The following is a 25,328-nucleotide window of genomic DNA, read 5'->3' on the forward strand; positions in this document are numbered from 1 at the left end:
TTTGCCTCCCCGTGAACCTGCCTGACTTCCTCTTTCTCTCCCTGCTTCCTCACCCGCCTCCCAGCTCACATCCCACCCCTGGGGGGAGGAGAGTCCTGCTGCCCTGGGTCCACCAGGCTTAGCAGCTTTCCTTCCACAGAGGCTGAAAGGGCCAGAAGTTGGGATGACACAGCTCACAGTTCACAGCTCACACTCCAGGAGATGCTCTGCCAGCTGCTATTCATTCATTCATGCATGCATTCATTCATTCATGCCTGCATGCATGCATGCATTCACCTGTTCACTCTCTCACCAAAGTCACCCAGTCAGCCAGCATGGGATCTGAGATGCTGGTGAGGCCTGCAGATGACTCAAAGAAAAACCACACGTAGTCTTGCTGTCCTAGCTTACAAAGTGCTTGAAGCTTTGAGAGATAGAAATGAGCAATTACAGCACAAGACAGAGGGAAGTCAACACCCAGTTTAGAGGGTAGGCACATTTTAAAAACCCAGAGAAAGAAGAGATCAGCCAGGGATGATGCCTGGTGGTGCCCAGAGGGGCAGTCAGGGAAGGCTTACTAGAGGAGGAAGCATTGTGATGGAAGCAGGGTCCAAAGATGCCAAGGATGGGGAAGTGGCTGATGCCAGGGTATGAAGGTGGGAAGACCTCTGGTAGGCACAGGGCCACTGCTGCACTCTCTTTCTAGGACCTTAGCATTTTATGGGAGGTGGGGAGTCCTGGGCATGTCGACTGGCAGTCACTGCTTGGGTGGCATTGCTTCGGTCACCTTGGAAGCAACGCACCAGCACACAGCAGTCACCAACTCATGCCCTTTTCCATCAGGTGCTCAGGAAATACCTTCATGCTCTGTCCTAAGCACTCAGGCTCCCCGCAGCCCTTTCTTGAGGGACCCAGGTAGCACTTGCTCCTGCGGCCTCATCAGTCATGCCCTCTCCCTAAGTGAAGCTCCAACCATCACCTTCCCTAACAAGCACTGTCCTTTTTGCCCACCCCTGCCTGTGCCGGCACCCGCTGGTGTCTTCCTTAGAGCCCTTGCCAGTGGCCCACAGGTCAGGCCCATGAGCTCTGGAGTTGGGCAGACCTGGCTTTGACCCTGGCTCTGGCACTTTTCAGCTCTGCACTTGGCCAGATGACTCACTTCCATAGGACCTGCTCTTGTCATTCCTACCCAACAGCCTTTCACCCTTGTGGGATAAATTGCACCTGGACTCACATTTAGGGTAACCATCCTTCTCTGCTGTCAGTCCTCATGGATCAAGGGGAGCTGTGGAGGGTCACTGCTAGGTTCAGGGATAGGCACGAGACCAAAGTCAGACAAAGCCTGTGACTTCTAATAGCTGGAAATCCCTACTTCCATGGAGATTGACAAACTGGTCAAACACAAACCTAAGACTGTTGGGGTCATCTTTGTCACCACAAGGAAAGAGTTTTTTAAAAATAAAAATAGCATAGAAAAAAAAAAAAAAACAGTGAAGAGACAGATTCCTAGTGACACTGAGCACCTGGATCCAGCCACACCTGAAGTTATCCCTGGAGTTTACAGTTTTGTAAACCAATAAGTTCCCACACACACACTTTTTTGGCTTAAGCTGATTTGAATTTTTGTCACATGCCACTAACAGTCTTGACTAAAGAAATGTTTAACTGGCAGACTTAATGACAGAATTAAGTGAAATGCATGGATAGTACCCAGGAATAAGGTGGAACTCAATGACCACTTTTGGTAACTCTCGCTGAACCTGCCTTCTCATAGGTCTGTTACATTTCCATAAACTATAGTTTCATAGCAGTAGAATACTACGTTTTCCTTTTCCCCGCAGCTTTGATCAAATCTTCCTCTGTAAAATCTTCACCCTCCCTGGCTTTCTTGACCACAGCTCTGTGTCCCTCATAAATCTCTATGTTTCACATCCGTTTTCCCCTCACTCCATTCCTGGGCTGAGACAGGCTGGGTTTAACAGTGTGAGACTTCAGGATGTGGCAGGGGTGATGTCGTCTTTGTGTTATGTGCTGATAACCCAGGGCAATCAGGATCAACTAAACCAAATCAAACCGAAGACTTTCCCAACAGGCTTCAAATAAATCCCTGACCCGAAAGATACCAGGTGCTCAGAAAAGTCTACACTGCCATCTAGTGGATGTCTGCAACATCGTCAGCCCTTTGCTGAGAATCCCCTTGGGACCGCCCCTGGCCTGTGAAAGCATCTGACCTTCACTGTGTAAGGGACAAACCCCAAGACAAGGGAATGCATGGGGAAGCCGAGAGTCCCGTCCCACAGAGTGGCATGTACTCTCCTCTACGAGACTGGGTTCCTGCCCAGCCTCTGGGCCCCGCACCTCCCATCCCAGGAGTTAGAATCAGCAGCCTTCCTTTCTCTGCTCCTCTTGGCTGTCCACAGGTGTGACCAGGCCAAGGGTTTCCATGGAGGAGGGCTGACATTGTGTGCATGCATGCAAGTGTGTGTGTGTGTGTGTGTGCGCACACGTGTGCATGTGTGTGTTTTATTGCTCATCTTCCCGAAGGAAAGGATAATTTGTGATGTTTGCAAACAAGATAGCCATCAAAGCTTCAAGTGAAAAACGCTTCCAGAAAGAGAAGAGTCTGCCCCCGACACTGGAGTCCCCCACGTGCTGCCGCCCTCCAGAGCATGTGGTCCTGCTCGGCTGAGCTGCCTGCATCAGGCCTGACCAAGGCAGCACTGAGGGGAAGGAAGAACCCCTTGCGGCCCCTCCCTGCCACCCTGCACAGAAGGGACCAGAAGTCAGGCTTGCTTTGTGTGCTTGCTCACATCCCGGCCACGACCCTTCCATCTGCACGCATTTGTGACCTGGGTCCTGTCTAGGTTGACGCCAGCACCTCTCCTGCTAAAACACAGCAGAAAAGAGGACAGTCTTCCCCATCGACACTTTGGGGCTCCGTCTAGCCCAGGAGTCAAGAAATAAAGAGGCAGAGACCAGAAGACCAGATCAGCTCCCCCAAAACACACTCCAGCAGCCGAGAGCAGCAGCAGACCCATTTCCCACTTCCACGGTGCTTCCCCAGGCTTCCCAGACCCCTAAAGCAAGGAGAGCTTCCAGAGCCGGATAGTACTAATCACTGCCCAGCAAAAAAGTTATTTCCATTTCCTAAAATGCTTTGTTCCTCTTTTATACAACCTTGGGCCAAAGAAGAATGTGTCTCACACGACAGTAACAAAGTGTCAGGACGCACTGACCTCTGCCTGTGTCGGCGACTTGGGACGCACAAGCTTCCTTTATGTTAAACAGACAGGCCTGTCTAAGCTCTGTCCTGGTACCACCCAGCTTCTCTCCAGCCCAGAAGCCATCTGAAGGCCCAGATGCGCCGCACCTCGAGAAAGGACTCCCCATACCACCCCTTCTTCCACTTCCCAGCCAACTGCAAAGCACACACCAGCTGGTCTCCTCCAGGCTTGGGGGTTCAGGTCTCAGGGCCTCGAGGACTGCAGGAGCAGCCAAGGAGCTCCCAGAACAGGGGAGCAGGAAGAGGCCTGGGCAGAGTGGCCTCAGCCATCACCGAAGTTTCCAGTCTGCGGCCCTCCCACTGGCCCCCAGGCTCCTCCTCAAGTCCACTCTAAGGAAGGCATAACTTTATGACAACAGCCTTCTGCTGCCACCAGACCCAACCCAGAAGCCTCTGCACACAGCTTCAAGTCACGCGGAGGAGCAAGCCTGGAGGAACGTGAAGACCCTCAGCCCTCACCCTGCTCGAAGACGGCCCTGGCTCACTTACATCCACAGCCTGCGGGAACTTGACGATCGGCTCCGTCCAGGAGGTGATCTTCTGTCTGTAGTCGTTACAATCAGGAACTATCATGCAGCCAACGCTCCCCAACTCTGGGTAGAAAACTTCAAGGCCCCTACAAAGAGAGGAAGGTGGTTACCCCGTGTCAGGGTTTTAGGGGAGCCTGGGGTTCCCAAGGTTTCGGTCTATCACTATTGGGAATGTAAAGTGAAATGGGACTAAATCCTAAAGCTGCCCCTAACTAGTTGTGTGATCCAAGAGTTACTTGACCACCTTGTGCCTCAGTTTCCTCATCTGTAAATTGAGGACACTCATAATACCTCCCTCAGGGGTCAGTGTGAGGAGTAAAGTGGCAGCCAATGGTCAGAACAGAACCTGTTGTAAGTCATCAGAAAGTATAATATTAATTCTCATCAGTGTTTACTTTCCCAGAAGAATATATATCCTTAGGCAAACTTAGTGTCTTTAAAGTAGGATTGAGTTTATAAAAACAATACCTATATGTTGCTTTTCAGTAACATTCTTATTGCAGAAAGAAAGGCTTAGCAAGTCAGCCCACCTTCCTTCAAGGGCAGAGACCTTCTCTCTTCCCTAAACAATCAAGAGTTCCCCCTGCCTGAAATCCCACCGTTCGTGAGTAATTGACTTCTTTAGGTGAAGCGGTGACCACAGGCTAGGTTCTCTGTCAAAATGCAAACATCCCTCAGGGGGTAAAACACTGCCTCTCTGAGACTATCAGTATGAATGAACCAGTTCATCTATTTGCTCCCTGAGAAGGGCCCAAACAGCACCAGGGATCTGAGAATGTGGCTCCCTGGAAGTGAAGAAAATATGACGAAGAGCAAGGTGACACAGTCTACAGGGGAGGGCGGGCTGGGCCATGACCACGCCGGGCGGGCCTTTGGTGCATGCTTGTATTTGAAACTCAGAAACGTAGGTAAGGTTTTCAAAGGTATTTATAAAAACTGTTTTTACTTGCCCTTCTGTTATATTTATCTCCAGGACCCAAGGCCTCTGCAGGGTAAATGTGGGTTAAGACACCGCTGAGACAGAAGGGGTATGGGTAGGGAGTGGGGGCTGCAGGTCCTCAGCCTGTCCTAACAGGCTCGCATGGCTGAGCCGCTCCACAGCCCGCCCCTAGCCACCCATAGCTGTCCAGCGTCTTGCTGGGGGTGACGCCTAAGGGGACCCTGTGAGGATGTAATTTGGAGAACAGAGCTGGAGGGAGAGCTTCCTGAGCCTGGGAGCTGGGAGTAGGCCAAGCGAAGCTTCCTGGTGGGGAGCCCTGCATCCCCCCTCCCACCTTCCACCCTTTCAGCTGCTCCTGAAGTCCAGCCTTGGGCAAAAGGCCGCTGAGCCCCCAGCACCTGGCAGCCATAGACTAGGACACTTCTGTGGGCCAGGACCCCCAATCCCTGGACTCAGGGGCTCTGGTCTCAGATGGTGGAAGCAGGATGAGTCACGGGCTTGCTGAGCGAATTTGTTTCTTCCAACTCTTTGCACATTTACAGCAATTCTTGGTGGATGGTAAGGTTTTCGCAGCTCTTGGAGAAGTTTTAGGGAACCAGTTTTGCCTTCATTGCAGCATCATTTTTTTTTTTTTTTTTTTTTTGAGATGGAGTCTCGCTTTGTCACCTAGGCTGGAGTGCAGTGGCACAATCTTGGCTCACTACAACCTCTGCCTCCCAGGCTCAAGCGATTCTCCTGCCTCAGCTTACCGAGTAGCTGAGATTACAAGTGTGCAACCACCACGCCTGAGTAATTTTTGTATTTTTGGTAGAGACAGGGTTTCACCATGTTGGTCAGGCTGGTCTCAAACTCCTGACCTCATGATCCGCCCACCCATCTTAAGGACCATTTCATTTGTTTCTGCTGCAACTCCTTGCTGCTGCAGCTAGCCAGATGCAAGGCAGAGAGGGAACCCTCCAAGGGCAGAGAGACACACAGCCAACAGCACAGAATGGGAAAAGTGGGGGGCAGGGAGGAGGTAAACTGAGGGTAGAGGGTCACCCCCATGCCCACAACCCCTCTCCCCTTTTTCCCACAGAATTGCTACAAATAGCAAAATAATTAAATAAGCAAGATCAGTAAATCTCTATCTGGTGAGAGGGATGTAGGCCACAGAGAATACCCTGAAGGACAGGACCCATGCCAGGGAACCAGGGATTGGGTCCTGTCCCTGTCCCTCTCTTCACACCCATAGGGCATTGCCTGGACAGCGTTTGAAGACAGCATATTGCCCCAACCACGATGATGGGACAGGGCGTGTGCAGGCCTCTGCCCTGCTCAGCGGCTTTAGCAAAGGCTTGTAGAAGGACACAGAGGCGAATTTGTTTGATCTGCAGACGGCACAGTGCTGATGACCAAGAATTGTGACAATCAAATCGACTCATAAGACAACCTGGACAAAGCTGAGGTGAGCTGAATCAAAAATTAAAGTCAGTGAGAAACTATACTTTAAAATTTGCATTCAAGGCCAGGCGCAGTGGCTCATGCCTATAATCTCAGCTCTTTGGGAGGCTGGGGTGGGAGGCTCCAGCATCGCTGGAGCCCAGGAATTTGAGACCAGCCTGGGCAACATAGTGAGACCCTGTTTCTACCAAAAATTTAAAAAAGGTAACTGGGCATGGTGGTGCATGCCTGTAGTCCCAGCTACTGGGGAGGCTCAGGTGGAAGGATCACTTGAGCCCAGGAGGTAGAGGCTGCAGTGAGCCATGATCGCACCACCACACTCCAGCCTGGGTGACAGATCAAGACCCTATCTTAAAGATAAACAACTTGCATTCAAGATAAAAAACCTCAAAGGCGCCACTTTCCTCTGTGCCCTTGCTGCTTGTGGTTTACCTGACATGGAATTCATTCTAATTTCCATCCCGAGAGTTTGGGGATCTCCTGATCTCCCTGACAAGACTTGGAGGCACCCTAGAGAGTGGAATAAAAAGATCAGGGGCCTTGTCCCCGGCTTTGCCATGAACTAACACTACATAAAGGACTGGGGACAAAGGGCATGACTTTTACTGGGCCACCTAATAGATCAGGGACCTCACATACATATGACTTCATTTCATGTAGCTATACCTTGAAGCAGCTGTTACTACCATTCCTCCAGATGAGTAAGTGAGAAACTGGACATATTTGCAGCTGCTTTGTATTGGAGTAATCTGTTGTGTACAACAGAGAACTGGCACGGTGGGCGTGTCCGTACGTCCCTCCCTGTACCACACATCCTTCCTGGTGAGCTGTTTCGCTCCTCTCAGCTTCAGTTTGAGCTAGGTGGTCATGTGAGTCTCTCTGTCATGGTAAGAATTGGATCAGAAAGGCCAGGCATGGTGGCTCAAGCCTGTAATCCCAGCACTTTGGAAGGCTGAGGTAAGATGATCACTTGAGCCCAGGAGTTAAAGGCCAGCCTGGGCAATGTAGTGAGATCTTGTCTCTATAAAACATTTTTAAAAAATTAGCCAAGTGTGGTGGTATGCATCTGTAGTCCCAGGTATAGGAGGCTGCGGTGGGAGGACCGCTTGAGTCTGGGAGGTCAAGGTTGCAGACAGCTATAATCCTGCTACTGCATTCCAGCCTGGGTGACAGAGGGTGACAGAGTGAGACCCTGTCTCTAAAAACATGGCTTCTCAGCTGTGCCCGTATTATGAAGGGCTTAGAATTTCAGCTGCTACTTAGTGAATGCTATGGTCCGAGTGTTGGTATCGCCTCTACATGTACACGTTGGAATTTAATCCTCAATATGATGGTATTGAGAAGCGGGACCTGGAGGAGGTGATTACGTCACCCTCATAAAAGGCATTCTCATAAAAGGGCTGAAGGGAGCTGCCCTTCCCTTCCAGCATGTGAAGACCCAGCAGGAAGGCGTCATCTTTGAAAAGAGCAAGCTCGTAGCACAGCCTGAATCAGCCAGCACCTCAATCCTGGCGCATCGCAGCCTCCAGAGCCGTGAGCCTTGGTGTGTGTACTTGGTCACATCCTGGCCATGACCCTTCCACCTCCACACATTTGTGACCCAAGCTCTACCTAGGTTGACCTGCTAAAGCACAGCAGAAAAGAGGACAATCTCCACCATACATGTCTGTTGTTTAGAAATGACCTAGTCTAAGGTATTTTGTTACAGCAGCAGAACAGACTAAGACAGCGAGGATGACAAAAAGACACGGAATATGAGGCTGCCTTGAAGAGGGGGCCCCCCTGTGAAAGTGTGGGTCACCCCACTCATAGAAAGAGCAAGTCAGGCGTGGCAACTCATGCCTGTAATCCCAGCACTTTGGGAGGCTGAGGTGACAGCATTGCTTGAGCCCGAGAGTTTGAGACCAGCCTGAATAACACAGCGAGACCACAACTCTACAAAAAATAAGAAACTTAGCCAGGCGTGGTGGCATAGGCCTGTAGTCCCAGCTACTCAGGAGGCCGAGGCAGGAGGATTGCTTGAGCCCAGGTGTTCAAGGCTGCAGTGAGCCATGATCAGGCCACTGCACTCCAGCCTAAGTGACAGAGCAAGACTCTGTCTCTAAAAGAAATTTATTTAAAAAGAAGAGTAGCCAAGGCCCCTGAGAGGGATTGAAGGACTGGGCATGGCTGCCCAGGTTGAGGGGAGCTGGGGATTAAGGGGCAGGGGCATCTGGGGGATTGTTTGCCAAGGTCAGAGCCTGAGCTGAGTGGGGATCTTGAGGAGGTCTCAGCGCAGGAGGTCCTGCTGGGGTCCAATCTGTCTCCTTCAGGTCTCCTCCGGGGTCAGATCTGTCCTTGACGCATTTTCATTTCATCATCACTCATGATGATCTCTTCGGAACAAAAAATCTTCAGTGGTAATAAAGACAAAGCTCCTCTTTTGCAACGATGGCTTGAAATCAAAAGACATCTTCCTGGCGTGCAACCTTAGGGTCCTAAGTCTGTTTCTCAAATTGGGGGCCTGCTGGCGTATTCTGGGAGTCGTGAAAATGGCCCCCCTTGACTCGAGTCTGGGAGCCCTGGACCCAGGGTGAGGGTTGTCAGCAGAAGCAGACGGGGAAAGAGCATCAGTGTGGAGTCAGACAACGGGCTAGATCTTGGCTCTGCCACTTTTAAGCTATGTAAGCACCGTGGGCAGCTTCCTTAATCTCCGGGGACTCTTCATCTGCATCGTGGGGATGCTAACACAGACTTTGCAGGTTCATTACTGCCAGTGAAAGGAGTCAGAGAGTCCAAGCACCGGCAGAGAAATCTGGCATACAGAAGGTGCCCTGGGGCTCCCCACGTGTGGCCCCATGCATGGGTCACCAGGGCGCCAAGATGCAATCTTGGCAGGGCAGAGCCTAGAGCATCCAGGACCACAGGCTGGTCACCTCTAGTGACCCAAACATCCTCATTTCCCACAGTGTGGCAAACTCCAGGAACCGCAGAGGTCCTCCTCCAGGGGCCATTATTGCAGCCCGGGCCTGCTGTACCCTGGCCCAGCTGGCATCCCCAGCTTATGGGGGCACTGACCTTGCACTACTCAGAGTGGGAAGCCCGCCTGCCTCTCAGCTTACTCAGCAGAGCACCTAGAAAATTAGATCCCCCCTGTGAGAGGCAGCCATGTTTCTCTCCCTCCTCCCACATGAAAGTCACCCTGAACTGTTTAACAAGAATTTTTTTTTTTTTTTTTTTTTTTTTTTTTTTGCCAGAGTTTTTCTTGCTCTGTCGCCCAGGCTGGAGTGCAATGGGGTCTTGGCTCATTGCAACCTCTGCCTCCTGGGTTCAAGCGATTCTCCTGCCTCAGCTTCCCAAGTAGCTGGGATTACAGGTGCCCGCCACCATGCCCAGCTAATTTTTGTATTTTCAGTAGAGACGGGGTTTCACCATGTTGGCCAGGCTGTTCTCAAACTCCTGACCTCGAGATCTGCCAGCCTCAGCCTCCCAAAGTGCTGGGATTACAGATGTGAGCCACTACGCCCGGCCGTGTTTAACAAGATTTTTAAAAATGTACTGACGTGAGCAAAGTTTGTTATGTTTTCTTTTGTTTTGTTTTGAGGCAGGGTCTGGCTCTGTCGCCCAGGCTGGAGTGCAGTGGTCCAGTCATTGGCCTCCTGGGCTTAAGCAATCCTCCCACCTCAGCCTCTTGAGTAGCTGGGACTACAGGTATGCATCACCATGCTTGGCTAGTTTTTAAATTGCTTTGTAGAAATAGAGCCTATGTTGCCCAGGCTGGTCTCCAACTCCTGGGCTCAAGTGATCCTCCCGCCTTGGCCTCCCAAAGTGCTGGGATTACACACATGAGCCACTGCATCCAGCCAAAATGTTACTTTTTAAAAAGAATTCAGCTACATAACTTTAAGAGAAGACACATATTTATGGTTCTAAAAGTAATGTTTGTCAAAAATTTTTAAATTAAAATAAAAACAAATATTTTCACAAACAGTAATGTTTGTGAAAATTCAAAGGTACAGAAGAGAGTAAGTCTAAGTTCTTTTTCCTCCTCTCCCATCCTGCACATGGGCTCAGCGGATGGCCCCCTCCCCAGTCACTAAACTGGCAGGGAAGATTGGCATCAAAGTGGCCTGGGGAGGCCTCAGGATGACCCACCAGTCCAGACAAATGAAGGCTTGCTTCTGTAACCGGCACAGTTGGCGAGGAGACAGTGGATTGCCAGGCCCTCCAGCTTACCCTGAGTAGAAGCAGCTAGTGCCCTTGAATGGGAAGAAGCCAGCCTTGCCGCCCGACTCCATCCAGCACCATGATCCCTAAAGGGCCCCCTGCCCAAACACTCCTGGGTCCCATCATTGAAAAAAAACCTCTCACACAGAGAGGGTCTAATCATACACCTTTTCATTAAAATGCCTCTTTGTTGGGGTTCTAGGGGGTGATGCATTCAGGCTGTAGGGAGGAACAGTCTCTCCCTGGGTCCCAGCAGGGAAGTTGAGGCCAGCCCCCTGCCCCCGCAAAGATCCCCCCTGGTTTGGAGGGCCCAAGCAGAGCCGACCATCTACACAGCTCTCCCGGTCCTGGGAAAGGTGCGTTCTGGGAAGCAGGAAGGAGCCTGTTTCTAAGTCCCTTTCTCGTGCCATCCTCCATCAAGGTGGTCTCCAGACCTGACATCTGTTCTGTCTTCCCCAGAAAAGCGGGCTCAGGAGATGGTGCTCCTTGGTTCTGGAAACACCCCTCCCTGGGATCTACTCGCCCGGTAGCCTCTGTGTCTCCCGCCTCCAAGCCTGCCCTGACTTACTGGCACAGGACAGCGTCCTCGTCCGAGAGGGCCCTGTGGGCACACAAGTCATTCTTGTTCTCATCTCCAGTGAGCACCGCCACGAGACCCAGTAACAGTGCTGCTGTGGCCAGCCTCATTGTCCAACCCGTGGGCGCCTGGAACAGAAGGAGCGTTAGAGCGGCTGGATCCCCTGCTGGGGGGGTCCTGCCCACTACCTGTGCCCCCCACCCCAGGGGCCCACTTGGCAGGATAGAGACCTCTGGTTAAGCACAGGGCGAAGGGCAGGCAGCTGCCAGGGCTCCGCAGCGAATCCGATCCACCACCCGGACACGAGTACCTTCGGAGGACCTGGGCCTCCTCCAAGTTGGACTCAGTGTTCAGTCCTAGCCGAGGCCCCTCCCCTAGCAGGACACAGCTTTGTTGTCACTCTCGTCCTGGCTGCCAGGGCAGAGAGCAGGCTGCAAAGTAGAAGTGCTTATATAAGCAGCTTCTTAGTGCAGCTCCTCGTCCAGCCCTTGCTCCTGGCCCGGGGATGGTTAGCTGGCCAAAGGCCAGCCTGCTCCGTGGCTGTGAGGCAAGCCCTGGGAAGCTGGTGACCTCAGGCTCAGAGCTAGGGGTTGGGCTGGGCTGTGCCCCGCAGACCAGCTCTGCCTCTCCTCGCCCCCGTTCTTCCACCGCCTGTCTCCACAGCCTGCGAGCTGCCCCAAGGTGGAGGTGGTTGGACACAGTGACCTTGTGTAGGTAGGACTGCTGTCCCGGCTTGGGGCAGGGGCACCCAAGGCCAGCTCCGAAGGGCCAGCTGAGGACAGAAGGTTGCGCCCAGCTGCACCTTGCAGCTGTGCTGAACTCAGCACTCCCAGAATAACTGTCTCTGGAGAAGGAGGTCTCGGGAGCTGTGTGGGGCTCAGAAGGGGGTGGCCTTCCCCAGCACTGCACTGGGAGGAAGGGGAGCCAGAGACCATCGCCTGCCTTCCCTTGGGGAACAGCCCTGCCACCAGGTGCATATGGGACTCTGGATAGAGCGTGAGTGGGCAGGGGGAAGAACAAAGGCGGCTTCCCACAGCCTTTCCAATAGCTGTGCTCTCTGCTCTCTGTTCTCTCAGAGGCGGGGGTGGGAGGGACATGCCAGCAGCTCAGGACTCCTGGCTCCTGCTCTGAGCTCTCCCTGGATGCTGGGGAGGCCACTGCGTCTCCCTAGAACACCTCACTTTTCCTTTTCACAAACAAGTAAAATGATTCCTGTCACCGTGGTGCCTTGCTAAGGAACATGAGATCATCGCTGTAAAGTGCATGCAGCTAGATCTTTAGAGAAACTATTTTCAGCATAGTCGGCTTTCTGGCTCAATTCCTGCCTCCAGCATCCCAAAGTGGGGCAAAAAAGCCCCCACTTTGGGGATACACTTTAAACACATTTCTCAATCATCAGGCTCCCTGAAGTACAACCAGGGATCCCCCTGCCCCCAACCAGAAAACATATTCCCAAGATCTCCCGTACTGGACAGAGTCCGGTAGCAGCCTTCTCAAAAGATCATTTCGAGAATGAGATCAATCAGGTCAAGCATTCGGTAAGGTGCCTGACACAGAGTAAACGCTCAATAATTTATGAATAGCCTAAGTATTCTCCCACAGATCCATCCATCCATTCATTCCTTTGCAATCCACTTCACCCATAAGCATGATGTGCCTCCCACATGCCTGCCCCATGTTGGGCCCCAGGGTATGGGTTGAGCATGGCCTCAGTCTGCATGCAGCTCACAGGACAGCCAGAGCCAAGGAGATGCTGCCAGAATGGTCGTCCGAGACCAAGGGACTCTCATCTTCCAAATGGCATTCACTAGAGAAGCCTCAGCTTTCCTGGGTGTCAACTCTCTTAGCACAGTGATGGCGGCCTGGAGACAAGGAGAACCCACGGTGCAGGTTGCTGCTGTTGAGCCCACTTCCAGCCTTGGTTCTTCCTAAACCCACGTGCCAGGCGCTTTTATCTCCAAATCCTCAAGCCAATTCTTGGAACTAGACGCTATGATCACCCCATCTTATGGAGGAGGCGACGGCACAGTGACATTATCTTAAACCTGATGCTGCTCACCAGGAAGTGGCAGATCTGGGATTTGAACCAGGCTCTGGTTGAACCTGTTGAAACTGGGTTGACTCCATGCTTTTTGTTTCTTTGAGACAGGGTTTCACTCCCATCGCCCCGGCTGGAGTGCAATGGGGCAATGGAGGCTCCTGAAACCTCCGCCTTCTGGGCTTCAAGGGATTCTCCTGCCACAGCCTCCCAAGAAGCTGGGACTACAGGCGCACCATGGCTCTGGCTAAATTTTGTATTTTTTGTAGAGACAGGGGTCTTGCCATGTTGCCCAGGCTTGTCTCAAAGTCCTGGGCTCAAGTGATCCACCTACCTTGGCTTCCCAAAGTGCTAGGATTACAGGCTTGAGCTTCCACACCCAGCCCAGAGTCCACAGTCTTAACCACCTGGCTCCACTGCACCCTGTAGCTGCCCCATGGCCTCTCACTCAGTCCCTGCACATTTCCTTTGCTCTTAGGAGAAGGCTCCCAAAGTCCTCCACGTGGCCCACAATGCCCTGTGAGATCCGGCTTTTCCTGTCTCTCTAGCTGACTTCCTACTCCTCTCATATGTTACGTCTGGTGGGTTCCTCAAGTTCCTTTCTACCCCAGGACCGTGATAGGCACCGACCCACTTCCCATCTTCATTGAGGGGTAGCAGAAATGTCATTTCCTAAGAAACTTGCTCTGACCCCTAGGCTCCATCAGATTCCTGCTATAAACAATCAGAGCACCTTATTGCTTTCTTCATTATTCTTTATAGTTGTAATAAATTATTTTGTAGTTATTTGCTTAGTGATAGTATCTCCCTCATCCCCCAGCCTATAAGCTTCTGGGAGGCAGCACGGAGGCTGTCCAGCACTCTGAGCACCCTACATGGAGTATATAGAGGCTTAATAAAACTCTTGTTTCAGGGCATGGCACACGCCACTTCCATTTCTGATCGTCCTCATTTTCACCTAACAGCTCATGACTCTGTATACATAGCAGTAGGAAACAATCACTCAGGTTGGCCCTCAGCCCTGGATGCCTTTTGCTTATTTATCTAACCTTCTCTGGCTTGTTTTCGTACAGGGAGATCTGGCAGAATGCAGCAGTTCTTGGGATTTTTCAAACCTGATCTTTCTCTTGGGGATTTTCAGGACTTTGGTTCATACTTGAAACCTAAGATCTGGAAGTCATGTTCAAGCTTCGGGAGTGACAGTTCTCCCTCCCCATCCCCAGCTGGTTTTGCTTGATTCCCTCACTCCTGCAAAGTCCCATTGCTAGATTTCTTGGTGCCCACCCTTGACGTCCCCCTCTCTTCCTTCGGTTACCTGGGCTGGGACCACCTCCAGGCACCATCAAAAATCAAGCCAAACCTGTGGCTTCCTGAGACACATCGGTCCCTCCAGCTACTGGGATCTGCTGGGCCACTGCTGCTCAAATTCTCCATTCCCTTTTTATCCCTTCAGGCCTCCTGTGCCTGACACCCCCATCAGTGCCCAGACCGCACCTCCTTTCTCTACCCAGACACAGACTCTTGTTCTTTCTCTCCCTCCTAAACCTTTCCACACAGACCCTCTGGAATCTCTGAACTGTAGTAAACAAATTCCCTGGAACTCTTTCCATTCATTCCTAATAAAAAAGTTAACTGAGATATAATTGACGCCTCATACAATCCATCCTTTTAACATGTACAGTCCAGTGGGTTTTCGTGTGTTCACAAACTTGTGCAACCATCACCACTACCAAGTACAGAGCATTTCATCAACTCAAAAGAAGTCCTGTACTTATCAGCAGTAACACCCATTCCTCCCTCCCCCCAGCCCTTGACAACCCTAATCTATTTTCTATCTCTATGAATTTACCTATTTTGGACGCCTCTACCAACATTTTCCCCTTCTTCCTTTCCAGCCTCCCTTCCCATGGCCACTTTCTTGGACACTGTCATCACTACAAACTGCTCCATCCCTAAAATACCACTCCACCATACAGCCCTGCTCCCGCTCTACCCTCAGTGTCCTGTGCCTTCTACAGAGCCCAGGGTGGGGGCCTGGGAGGCATGGGGGGAAACACTGTACTAAGTGAAAGCAGCCAGTTGCAAAAGAAGACATATTGTATGATTCCATTTATATGAAATGTCCAGAATAGGCAAACATATAGTGTCAGAAAGTTGACTAGTGGTTGCTAAGGCTGAAGGCTGAAGGTGGAGGGGGGTAAGATGTGACTGAGAGGCAGGGGGATGACAGCTAAAGGGTATGAGGTTTCTTTCAAAGGTGATGAAAATGTTCTAAAATTGACTATGTGATGGTTGCACGTATCTACACATATACTAAAACCACTGAATTAGACACTTCAAAATTCATGAATTCTGAGATCTGTGAAACATATAGCAATAACGCTGTTTAAAAAAATCATCCTGGGGATGTCAGCAAAATGGATGACTAGGAGGCTCCAGGCTCTTGTTCCCTCATGGAAAGCTAAACATACACATACACTGTCCCCACTGCCCTCCCCCCCCCCACACATACAGAGAGAAAGAGAGAGAGAGAGAGAGAGAGAACATGAACGAGAACGAACTGGCTGAACGAACTTTATAGGAGCTCTGGAAAACAGCCAAAGTTTAGAGCAACCAAGTAAATGCCCAATCAAGGAAAGCCTCCTTAACTGCAGCCTGGGTGAGAGAGGGAGACCCTGTCTCCATTTTCCAAAGCCTCCTTCAAAATAATAGGAATTTTGCCAGGCACGGTGGCTCATGCCTAAAATCCCAGCACTTTGGGAGGCCCAGGTGGGCGGATCACCTGAGGTCAGGAGTTCAAGACCAGCCTGGCCAACATGGTGAAACCCCGTCTCTATTAAAAATACAAAAATTAGCCACGCATGGTGGTGAGCACCTATAATCTCAGCTGCTTGGGAGGCTAAGGCAGAAGGATTGCTTGAACCTAGGAGGCTGAGATTCCAGTGAGCCAAGATTGCACCACTGCACTCTAGCCTGCACGACAGAGCAAGACTCTATATCCAAAAAAAAAAGGTAGGGAATTTCATTTTCTTTCTACCTTGCCCCACCTCCAGTGCCAGCAGTACTGGTCTGGAGGAGATGGTAGCTCAAGCCCCAGTTCTCTCCCATCAAAGCAGAGCCAGACCCATCATGCACGATGCTCTAATGTGCCTGGGGTCTGTCTGCAGGACTACTCTCTGCTTTGCCTAAGTGAAAAGGGGCAGCATTGCTTATGAAAACAGCAGACAGACTACAGACCTTCAGACACCAAAGACAAAGACTGCAGATTGAAACATACAATAGACCATCTAAAGCCCCAAGAAGCTCAAGGAATATCAAATAAAATAAACTTGAAGAGACCTGTACTGAGACATATTAGAATCAAGCTGTTGAAAACCAAAGACAAGGAGAGAATTTTGAAAGCAGTAAGAGAGGAGTGACTCATCATGTACAGAGATCCTCAATAAACTCATCAGCCAATTTATCAGCAGAAGCTTTGAAGCCCAGGGGGCATTGGGATGATATAAAGTACTGAAAGAAGATAAGTTGTCAATTAAGAATTCTAAGTTCAGCAAAACTATTTTCCAAAATATTAATGAGAGAGAAATTAAGAAAACCCCAGATAAACATGGCTGGGCACAGTGGCTTATGCCTGTAATCCCAGCACTTTGGGAGGCCAAGGCAGGTGGATCACCTGAGGTCAGGAGTTTGAGACCAGCCTGACCAACATAGAGAAATCTTGTCTCTACTAAAAATACAAAATTAGCTGGGCATGGTGGCAGGCACCTGTAATCCCAGCTACTCAGGAGGCTGAGGCAGGAGAATTGCTTGAACCCAGGAGGCAGAGGTTGCAGTGAGCCGAGATTGTGCCACTGCACTCCAGCCTGGGGAACAAGAACAAAACCCCACCTCAAAAAAAAAAAGAAAGAAAAATAAATAAATAAATAAAGTCAGTCAGCCCCAGATAAACAAAAGCTTAGGGAGTCTTTTTTGTTTGTTTTTGTTTTTGTTTTTTTGACCACTAGTGCTGCCCTGCAAAAAATACTGAAAGTAGACCTTCAGGTTGAAATGAAAAGATGGCAGTAGGCTGAAACTAGTGAAGAAATATATAAAGACCTTTGTTTGAGGTAAACACATAGACAAATAAAAAAGCCAGTATGCAGGCGCGGTGGCTCACGCCTGTAATCCTAGCACTTTGGGAGGCTGAGGTGGGTGGATCGCCTGAGGTCAGGAGTTCAAAACCAGCCTGGCCATCATGGTGAAACCCCATCTTTATTTAAAAAAATAAAAATAAGAAAAAAAAAAGCCAGTATTACTGTAATTGTTGTTTATAATTCCACTTTTTAAATACAGGATGTCTTAGTCCATTTAGTGTTGCTATAAATGAATACCTGAGGCTGGATAATTGATAAAGAGGTTTACTTGGCTCACAATTCTGCTGGCTGGAAAACTGGGTATCTGGTGAAAGACTCAGGCTTTTCCCACTCATTGTAGAAGGCAAAGGGAAGCTGGAGTGTGCAGAAATCACACAGTGAAATAGAAAGCAGGAATGAGAGAGCGGAGCTGCCAGGCTCCTTTTAACAACCAGTTCTCATGGGAACTAATAAGGTGAGAATGCACTCCCCTGGAACTGCATTCTATTCGTGAAAGATCTGCCCCCATAACCCAAACATCACCCACTGGGTCCCACCTCCAACACTGGGGATCAAATTTCAACACAAGATTTTCAGGGGACAAATACCTAAATTACAGAACAGGATTTAAGGACAATGAATAAAATAATTATAAATCTATGTTAGTGGGTATACAATATATAACAATCAGTCACATAAAATGGGGGGTCGTGGAGATGTAAAAGTGTTTGTATGCAATTGAAGTTAAGTTAGTATCAATTCAAATTAGAATATTATAACTTTAGGATGTTATATGTAATTCCCATGGTAACCACAAAATGTATTTCTAGAATATACACAAAAGGAAATAAGAAGTGAATAAAACATGTCACTGCAAAAAAAAAAAAAAATCAACGAAATGCAAAGAAAATTAGAAATGGAGGAAATGAGGGACATAAGAAGCTGAAAAGTAGTCAGATGCAGTGGCACCTGCCTGTAGTTCCAGCTGTTTGGGAGGCTGAGGTGAGAGGATCATTTGAGCCCAGAGGATTGTTTGAGGCCAGCCTGGGCCACACGTAGTGAGACCCCATCTCAAAGAGAGAGAGAATGAGGGGCGGGGGGAAGGAAGGAAGGAAGGGAAGGAGGGACGGAGGGAGGGAGGGTGAAAACATACAGAAAACAACAAAATGGCAAAATAAGTCATTATCGGTCAGTAAGTGGATTTAAATTTAAATTACATTCAATGCCCTGACAAAAAATTATAAATTGACATATTAGATTTTTAAAAAATGATTCAATTATATATTGTCCACAATAGACTCACTTTAGCTCTAAGGACACAAATAGATTGAAAGAGAAAGGATTTAAAAAGATATCCTATGCACATAGTAATGAAAAGAGAACAGGGATAGCTATATTAATATATAGCTATCCTTGTTCTCAAAATAGATTTTAAAGTCTGGATCTACAACAAGAGACAAAGAAGACATTGTATATTGATAAGTGTCAATTCACCAAGAAGATGTAACAGTTATAAACCTATATGCACCAAACATCAGGGATCCAAAATAGATAAGAAAACAAGGATAGAATTGAAGGGAAAAACTAGGTAACTTAACAACAGTAGTTGGAGATTTCAATACTTCACTTTTAATAATGAATTGAACAACTAGGCAGAAGACCAGTTAAAGAAATGGGAGACTGGCTGGGTGCAGTGGCTCACACCTGTAATCCTGACACTTTGGGAGACTGTGGTGGGCAGATCACTCCAAGTCAGGGGTTCAAGACCAGCCTGGCCAATATGGAGAAACCCCATCTCTACTAAAAATACAAAAATTAGCCGGGCATGGTGGTGAGCACCTGTAGTTCCATCCCAGCTACTCGGGAGGCTGAGGTGGGAGGATTGCTTGAACCAGGAGATGGAGGCTGCATTGAACTGAAATTGTACCACTGCCCTCCAGCCTGGGCAACAGAGCAGGATTCTGCCTCAAACAACAACAACAACAAAAATACCTCCCTAATCCAAAAATTTGAATTCTGAAATGCTTCAAAATTCAAAAGAATGCCTATGGAATACCACAAGCTAAAAATCCTACACCTGACCTCATGGGATGGGTCACAGTCAAAACTTTGTTTTATACACAACATTATTAATGATATTGTATAAAATTATCTTTCAGTTGTGTTTATAAATATAAATAAATTTCATGTTTAGACTTGGGTCCCATCTCCAAAATATCTCATATACACAAATATTCTAATATCTGAAAAATTTGAAATGTGAAATACTTCTGAAATATTTTCCAATAAGGGAAACTCGACATGTATACCGAGGTGTATGGGATGCAGTGAAAGCCTTATATGCTATAAAACAGCTCCAAAAGCTTACACTGAGAAGTTGCAAATGCTTATATTAAAAAAGAAGGAAGATCTCAAATCAACAACCTAAACTTACACATTAAGGAGCTAGAAAAAAAAAAAAAAAAAAAAAAAAAAACAAGAAAAACTAAAGCTAGCAGAAAGAAGGAAATACCAAAGATTATAGCCGACATAAAATAGAGAACAGAAAATCAACAAAACCAAAAGTTGCTTCTTTTAAAGACATTAGCAAAATTGACAAACTTTCAGCCAGATTAATTAAACAACAGAGAAGACTCATATTACTAAAATAAGAAATGAAGGTAAGGAGATTCCTCTAAAATTTATAGAAATAAAAATATAAAGAAATAATATTTTACAGAAATAAAAAAGGTGATAAGAGATTAACAGGAACAATGGGTAAGGTTGTTGGTTACTTAATAAATTTGCTAACTCAGATGAAATGGACAAATTCCTGGAAACATAAGACCTACCAAGGCTGAATCATGAAAAGATGGAAAGCATGAATAGGCCCACAACTAGTAAAAAGATTGAAGCAGTAATCAAAAACTTCCCAGCAAAGAAAAGTCCTGAACCAGATAGTTTTACGGGTAATTTTTATGAAACATTTAAAGAAGAATGTACACTGATTCTTCTCACACTTTTCCAAAACATTGGAGAGAATACTCCCTGACTCACTCTATGAAGGCAGCATTACCATGATACCAAAGCCAGACAAAGACTCTGTTAGAAAAGAAAATTACAAAGCAATATCCCTTATAAACTCTGATGCAAAAGCCCCCAACAAAATATTAGCTCGGAAAATTCAAAGCACACTGAAAGGATTATACAATATAAGTAAGTGAGATTTATTTCTGTAATGCAAGCGTGATTCAACGTATAAAAACCAATCAACAGGCCTAGCACAGTGGCTCACACCTGAAATCCCAGCACTTTGGGAGGCCAAGACAGGCAGATCATCTGAGCTCAGGAGTTTGAGGCAAGCCTGACCAGCATAGTGAAGCCCCGTCTCTACTAAACATAAAAAAATTAGCTGGGCACGGTGGCAGGCACCTGTAATCCTAGCTACTCGGTGGGCAGAGGCAGGAGAATCGGCTGAACCCAGGAGGCGGAGGTTGCAGTGAGCCAGGATTGTGCCATTGCACTCCAGCCTGGGCAACAAAAGGCAAACTTTGTCTCAAAAAAAAAAAAAAAAAAAAAAACTCACCAAAACCAAACAAACCAAAAAAACCAATCAAAAAAAAAAAAAAAACAGTCAACATAACACCACATTAATAGAATGAATGAAAACTACCGCATGGTTATCTGAATTGATACAGAAAAATCATTTGGCAAAACTCGACACCTTTTCATGATAAAAAACTAGGAAGGGAAAGTATCTTCCTCAATACAATAAAGGCCATATACAGAAAGCTCACAGATAATAACGTACTCAATGGTGACAGACTTCAAGTTTTCCTCTAATCAGGAACAAGACAAGGATGCATGCATTTGCCACTCCTGTTCAACATATATTGAAAGTTCTAGCCAGAGCAATTATGCAAAAAAAGAAAAAGGCATCCAAATTAGAAAGGAAGAAGTATAATTATTTGCAGATAACAATCTTACATATAGAAAACTCTAATAATTAAAACAAGAAAAACTATTAGAGCTAATAAGCAAATTCACTGAAGCTGCAGTTTATGAAATCAACAAACAAAAATGCATTTGTTTACTCTAAAAATGAAGAATTCAAATAGGAAATTAGGAAAACTCTATGATTACATCAAACGGAATAAACTAGGAACAAACTTAACCAAGGAGGTGAAAGACTTGTACACTGAAAACTACGAAATGTTGCTAAAATAAATTAGAGATAAATAAATGTGAAGACATTCAGTGCTCACGAAGTGGAAGACTTCATATTGTTAAGGTGCAAAGTTACTCAAAGTGATCTACAGATTCATTGCAATCCCTATCAAAATGCCATTTTCTTATAGAAATAGAACCCCCACCTCTAAAATTTATATATAACCTCATGGGGCCCCAAAGAGCCAAAATAATCTTGAAAAAAAAAAAAGAACATATTTAAAGGACTCATACTTTCTGATTTCAAGACTTACTACAAAGCTACAGTAATTCAAATAGTGCGGTACTGGCAATAGACAGATAAATAGGCCAATGGAATAGAAATAAACCCTTATGTTTTTATGTGAGAATCTCTCTCTCTCTCTCTCTCTCTCTCTCTGTGTGTGTGTGTGTGTGTGTGTGTTTTCAAATGATTTTCAGCAAGTGTGCTGAAAATAATTCTGGGACAAGTGGATAGCCACAAGCCAAAGAAGGAAGTTGGATCCTTGGTTTACACCAGATATAAAAATAAATTCAGAGTGGATCAAATATCTAAATCTAAGAGCTGAAACCACAAAACTCCTAGAAGAAAACACAGGGGAGAAGCTTCATGACATCGAATCTGGCATCGATTTACACACGGCACCAAAAGCAGAGGCAGCAAAAGCAGACTGACACATTGAAGTCCATGAAAACGGAAAACTTTGGGGCATCAAAGGACACTATCAAGACACTGAAAAGACAACTTGCAGAAGAGAAGAGAAAAAAAAATCTCAGGAACTAGTGTTCTCTAGAGCCCCTTTGGCAACACTGGCCACTCCACCCTCCCCTCTGTGTAGACAGCTTGTTCAGCCTGTGTGGACTCCTCTCTATCTTCCCAGTCGGCTATGCTGTCTCCCACCTCTAGGCCTTTCTGCACAAGCCGTGCTGTCTGTAAGGAGCTCCTTTGTTTCCTGCCCCATGACCCGCCTGCTTTTGCAAAAGGTGACCCACTGACTTTTGCTCACTTTCAAGGGCCATTTAAACATCACTTCTTTAGGGTACCTTCCTGGATATCTTGTCATATCTGCAGACAGCATCTGCAGTACTCCACCAAGATAGTATAATAATATCTGGGCATTTTTGTTTATTTACTTGCATTTCTCTGTCACTAGGCTGTTACCTTCATGGAGGAGGGAACCCATGCAGCCTATGAATTCTGTGTCTGCCACCAGCACAGTGTGTGGGTTCAGCAGGTGCTCCATCACTACTTGAGGAAGGGAGAAAGTCAGAGAGGGAGGGGTGGATATTGAATTCCTAAAAGTCACGCTTCCCCCGATTACAGATCTGGGTCTCACCGAAGCTCCAGGAGCAGAGCGGCTCCTCTCACCTCACATTCATTAATTTTTGCCTTCTGCTCTAGTTTTCTGTGCACATATTTCATCCTGTGAGGGCCCCGTTTGTCTCTGCATTCCCCACAGCACTATGAACATAGCAGATGCTTAATAAATCGTTACATAAATACGCACGCACATTTTAAAACCGTATGTTGTAAAGGAACTATTTTGACCTTTGGTTGTCCTATTTAAAGACAGGCAAAGAATCCCAACGTCACCCAACATGCACTTGGGCCATCTTCTGTTATCAACTCTTCATTGCTTTTTATGCACCTTCCATTTCAGATGACCAATTTGAAAACTGTCTTCAAGTGTAAAAGTATAAAATATAATTTCTTTTGCTTTTTTCTCAGGGAGGGAGGCTTACTTCTAAATGAACAATGATAAGAATTGCATCAAACTTCCCATCAGAAAGCAGGCAAGCACGAAGAGAATGGAGTGAAATATGAAAAGTGTTGAAAGAAAAACTCCTATCAACCTAGAATCTGTATCCAGTGGAATTTTTCTTCAAAGGTGCAGAGGATATGAAGATGCAGAAAAGCTGAGAGAAGAGTTTTCCAGCAGACCTGCCTTGCATGACGTGTTCAAAGAAGCCCTTCAAGGAAAAGTGAAATGAAACCTTCGCTCTACATAGAGAAAGGAAGAACATCAAAGATGGAATAAATGGAGGTAAAAGAAAATATTTTATTTTTACTATTCTTTTTTTTTGAGGTGGAGTCTTACTCTGTCGCCCAGGCTGGGGTGCAGTGGCACGATCTCAGCTCACCACAAGGTCTGCCTCCTGGGTTCAAGCGATTCCCCTGCCTCAGCCTCTCAAGTAGTTGGGACTGCAGGCACACACACCACCATGCTCGGCTAATTTTGTTTTCGTATTTTAGCAAAGCCAGGGTTTCACCACGTTGGCCAGGATGGCCTTGAACTCCTGGCCTCGTGATCCACCCATCTCCGCCTCCCAAAGTGCTGGGATTACAGGCGTTAGCCACTGTACCTGGCCTATTTTTATTATTAATTGACCTTATAGATAATTGTTTTTTAAAATAGTTAAGAACAAGGATGTCTCAAATGATTCTGGCTTATGGTTAAGTGCATGAAGGCTAGCAATGTCTAAGGAACGGGAGGAAGGAACAGGGAACCCTCTCTTACAGGGGATCTGCACTCGCTCTGCTGTTTTAAGAGATGTCTGCTTTCTTTTTATCAAGCAGAAGACAAAGGAATTCACGGTGGCAATGATGGGGCTGGCAAAGAGAGCTCCAGGGCTGAATTTTCCCAGCAATTACATTCCCCAGGAGTCAGGAGAGTGTTTGTGAGATATACCCAGCTCTGACCCCTGCTCTCACCCCTCCATTTATCCAAAGGTCCTGCTAGACCTCCGGCCAGAGGCTTGGGGCCAGGACCCTTCCACTCTAGGGACACAAGTTCTTCTTTTAGGTAGCCCCAGCTTATTGGTCTCGGCAACCAACCATTGACTTGATAAGCCCATTTCATTAATAGATGCACATGCATCTATTAATGAATAACTTCACCCATGGAATGGCAGGCTCCAGAGGGGCTCTGAAATGGTGGTGCCTCACGCATTCACTTGCCACCATGCCACCTTTGAAAGAGTGAACGTTTTTTCCATCTGGTAGAGGTGAGAATTGAATTTAGAGCCTGCTGAAGCTGGGTGTTTACCTCGCCCCTCTTTGCAGGGACAGAGTCAATCTCTGGTTCCCCCCACATATCTCAGGATGGAAGGAAATAGGGACTCTTCTTCCTATATCATGGAAGGCGGAATGAAGGCCTCACCAAGGAAAGAAACTCACTAAATCTGTCAGAAGTAAGGCCTGCCTAAAATCAGTGAGGCTCATCCCAGTCCAGAACTCAGGCAGTGAGAAATTCACCACAGCTCCCTTTCTGGGGAGAATTAGAGAAATGTTGATGCTCAGAGACAGACACCTAGAAATGCCATGAATAACATCACAAATAACGCCTCAAATGATGGGCTCAAATCACACTAGAGTGAAAAAATCAGAACCACCACCCTTACCACAAATTCCTAAGAGCCTGCTAAGCCAAGCTCCTCACCGCCCCCACCCCCATAGCAAACTCCTACCACACACTAACAGGGAAGAAGAGTCCTTGTCACTTACCCAGAACAGTGTGGCAGCTGTTGGGTGGTGGCTGCAGGACGGTGAGACACTTTGACAGGTCTCTGGCCTGGAGAAGGTGGGGAGAAAGTTCCCTCCAGGGTGCCCCTCAGTTTGGACTCTTAAGGTAATCACGGAGACAGCCTGCAGATGTTGAGAGCCTGAGAGGGTTCAGGAAGGTTCCTGGAGCCACAGGAGAGGCGGCAGCCGTTGGCCGTTGGGGAGACAGTTGGAGAAGGTTCCAGCGAAGTTCCAGGGAGGAGCTAGTATGTAGGGCAGGAGAGAATAGGAAAGAAGAATGGGTGGGTTTGCGGCATTCCTCCTTCCAAGGATTCTAAGGAAAAGAGTAGAAATGGCAGAGACGATTCTCTTACTGTTTCTCCTGCCTTTCAAGATGCACTGAGAGTCGGGCCGAAGGGACACTGGAGATGCAGAAAAAGGAACTGCAGAGTCTGGAGCAGGAGGCTGGAGGGAGGAACCGCTGAGAGCAGAATCCAGGGAAAGGGGTCCGGCGTTTCACCACGGAGAGCGAC

The 25,328-nt window shown here is 47.6% G+C and overlaps 1 protein-coding gene across 3 annotated transcripts in view; it reads right to left on the bottom strand.

The window, feature by feature from the left end:
* PEBP4 (phosphatidylethanolamine binding protein 4) overlaps positions 1-25,058 on the bottom strand; it is a 230,017-nt gene extending 204,959 nt beyond the window's left edge. Inside the window, exons 1-3 of one of the 3 annotated variants that reach the window (XM_032288524.1) lie at positions 24,799-25,058; positions 10,950-11,086; positions 3,752-3,878 (exon numbers count right to left, since the gene is read on the bottom strand). In XM_032288524.1, coding sequence (XP_032144415.1) covers positions 3,752-3,878; positions 10,950-11,068 — 246 coding nt within the window. In that variant the 5' untranslated portion in view covers positions 11,069-11,086; positions 24,799-25,058. Of the gene's footprint in view, positions 1-3,751; positions 3,879-10,949; positions 11,087-11,188; positions 11,629-24,798 lie in introns of those variants that run through there. The other 2 variants (XM_032288523.1, XM_032288522.1) reach the window with 2 other exon arrangements.
* Positions 25,059-25,328: the final 270 nt, after the last annotated feature.

Source organism: Sapajus apella, unplaced genomic scaffold (genome assembly GCF_009761245.1).
Source record: "Sapajus apella isolate SASKATOON/1434 unplaced genomic scaffold, GSC_monkey_1.0 scaffold21, whole genome shotgun sequence".
Taxonomy (NCBI): domain Eukaryota; kingdom Metazoa; phylum Chordata; class Mammalia; order Primates; family Cebidae; genus Sapajus; species Sapajus apella.